The following is a 1,691-nucleotide window of genomic DNA, read 5'->3' on the forward strand; positions in this document are numbered from 1 at the left end:
TTATTTAAGTAAATCTATACTTACGAGACGTAAGTATAGTTAATCTAAGTTTAAGCAAACTACGCTTCCTCATACACGTGCGCTAACGTGTAAGCCGAAGTAGTGGGCATGAAGCAAGCCCATTACAATCCTTGTTGGTGAGCAAGGATCAAGAAGAGACGGTCGAGCATGTGTTGCTCCCGAAGCGGAACGAGATGGTCGAGCATGTGTTGCTTTCGAAGCTGAACGAGACGGTCGAGCATGTGTTGCTCCCAAAATTGAACCGAGTGGTCGAGCAAATGTGGCTCCCAACGCGAAGAACGGTCGAGACTCTCCCGCAGAGCAACGAGGCGGTCGAGCACGTGACACTCTCGCGGACTGATATGGAGGTCGAGCTCGAGACTCTCCCGCAGAGCAACGAGGCGGTTGAGCACGTGCCACTCCCGCGGACTGATATGGAGGTCGAGGACGAGGTGGTCCCGTCACCCGACGACGAGAATTCGTCGGTCTCGAGTTCGTGCTGGAGGCGGTCGGAGAAATCAAAACGCAAGAAGAGCTCGCGTGGGCGCCTAAACTGGTCACGCTACACTCCACCTTGTTGGGAGGATAATGCTGATCGTGTCGAAGTGCTGTCCGTGCTGGAGTTCTCCACAGTGTGCCGAATCAGCTTCCTTCCATCGAAGTTGCAAGCCCGGCTTCCGATGCTGCGTCGATTACCAGTCTCCCGGGTTTGACATGGAAACACTTTCTCCGGGACTTGAAGGCAGGAGAAATCGAACAAGTCTGTATGATAACCAACGGCGACACTTCTCCCGTTGCACTGAACGCGGTCAACGACGTGGCGGAGTCGTCACGACCAGCGGCGGCTGAGCCAAAGTCGGCGCGAGAAGAGCGGTTTACGGCTCAGTCATGGTCCGCTCTCAAAGCTTCAGGTAACCCTGTGTACGAACTCGCCTGCGAATTCGCACACGTATTCCCTGAAAACATTCCAGCCGAGTTACCCGCCGATCGAGGCGTTCGACACGAGATCGATCTCGTGCCAGGGTCGAAGTACTGCGTGGCACGGCAGTGGCCACTGTCGCGAGACCAAGTTCAAGCCATCGATGAATTCTTTGAGGGACGCTGCAAAGCTGGTCATGTCCGTGAGAGCAACTCGCCACATTCAAGTCCCACCTTCTGTGTGAAGAAGGCAACCGGAGGCTGGCACATCGTTCACGCTTTCAATAAGCTGAATGACGCCATAATTCCTGCGCAGACACCAATCCCTCGAAAGACCATGGTCCTAGACTCCATGTCTGGTAGCGAAGTCTTCAGTGCGATTGATCTGACTGATGGATTTTATCAGATCTTGATGAGGGAGAGTGATATTCCACTCACAGCGCTCAGTACTCCCAGTGGTATGCTCTGGGAGTGGCTCGTCATGCCACAGAGATTGAAGAACGCTCCAGCGACGTTCAACAGGATGGTTTCACACGTTCTTCGGCCGCTTCGGGGCTTTGCACCCAGCTATTTTGACGATATCGTCGTGCACAGTCGCACTGAGAACGGCCTCAGCGCTGTCGCAGTGCATCTCCACCATCTTCGTCAAGTCTTCCAAACAATGCGAGACAACAAGTTGTACGCAAATCTGAAAAAGTGTGTCTTTTGCGCACCAGAAATCCCAGTCCTCTGCTGCTACGTCAGCAAAGCTGGCGTTCGCGCTGATCCCGAGA

The 1,691-nt window shown here is 53.9% G+C and overlaps 1 protein-coding gene across 1 annotated transcript; it reads left to right on the top strand.

Moving 5' to 3' along the window:
• Positions 1 to 194: 194 nt before the first annotated feature.
• On the top strand, positions 195 to 713 carry PPTG_07474 (hypothetical protein; the record flags this gene model as incomplete). The annotated part of the gene is made up of 1 exon (XM_008901753.1): positions 195 to 713. The coding sequence occupies one exon, from the start codon at positions 195 to 197 to the stop codon at positions 711 to 713; it is 519 nt and encodes a 172-aa protein (XP_008900001.1).
• Between the last annotated feature and the right edge of the window lie 978 nt (positions 714 to 1,691).

The sequence above is a fragment of the Phytophthora parasitica genome (assembly GCF_000247585.1).
Source record: "Phytophthora parasitica INRA-310 unplaced genomic scaffold supercont2.12, whole genome shotgun sequence".
In the NCBI taxonomy this organism is placed as follows: Eukaryota; Oomycota; class Peronosporomycetes; order Peronosporales; family Peronosporaceae; genus Phytophthora; species Phytophthora nicotianae.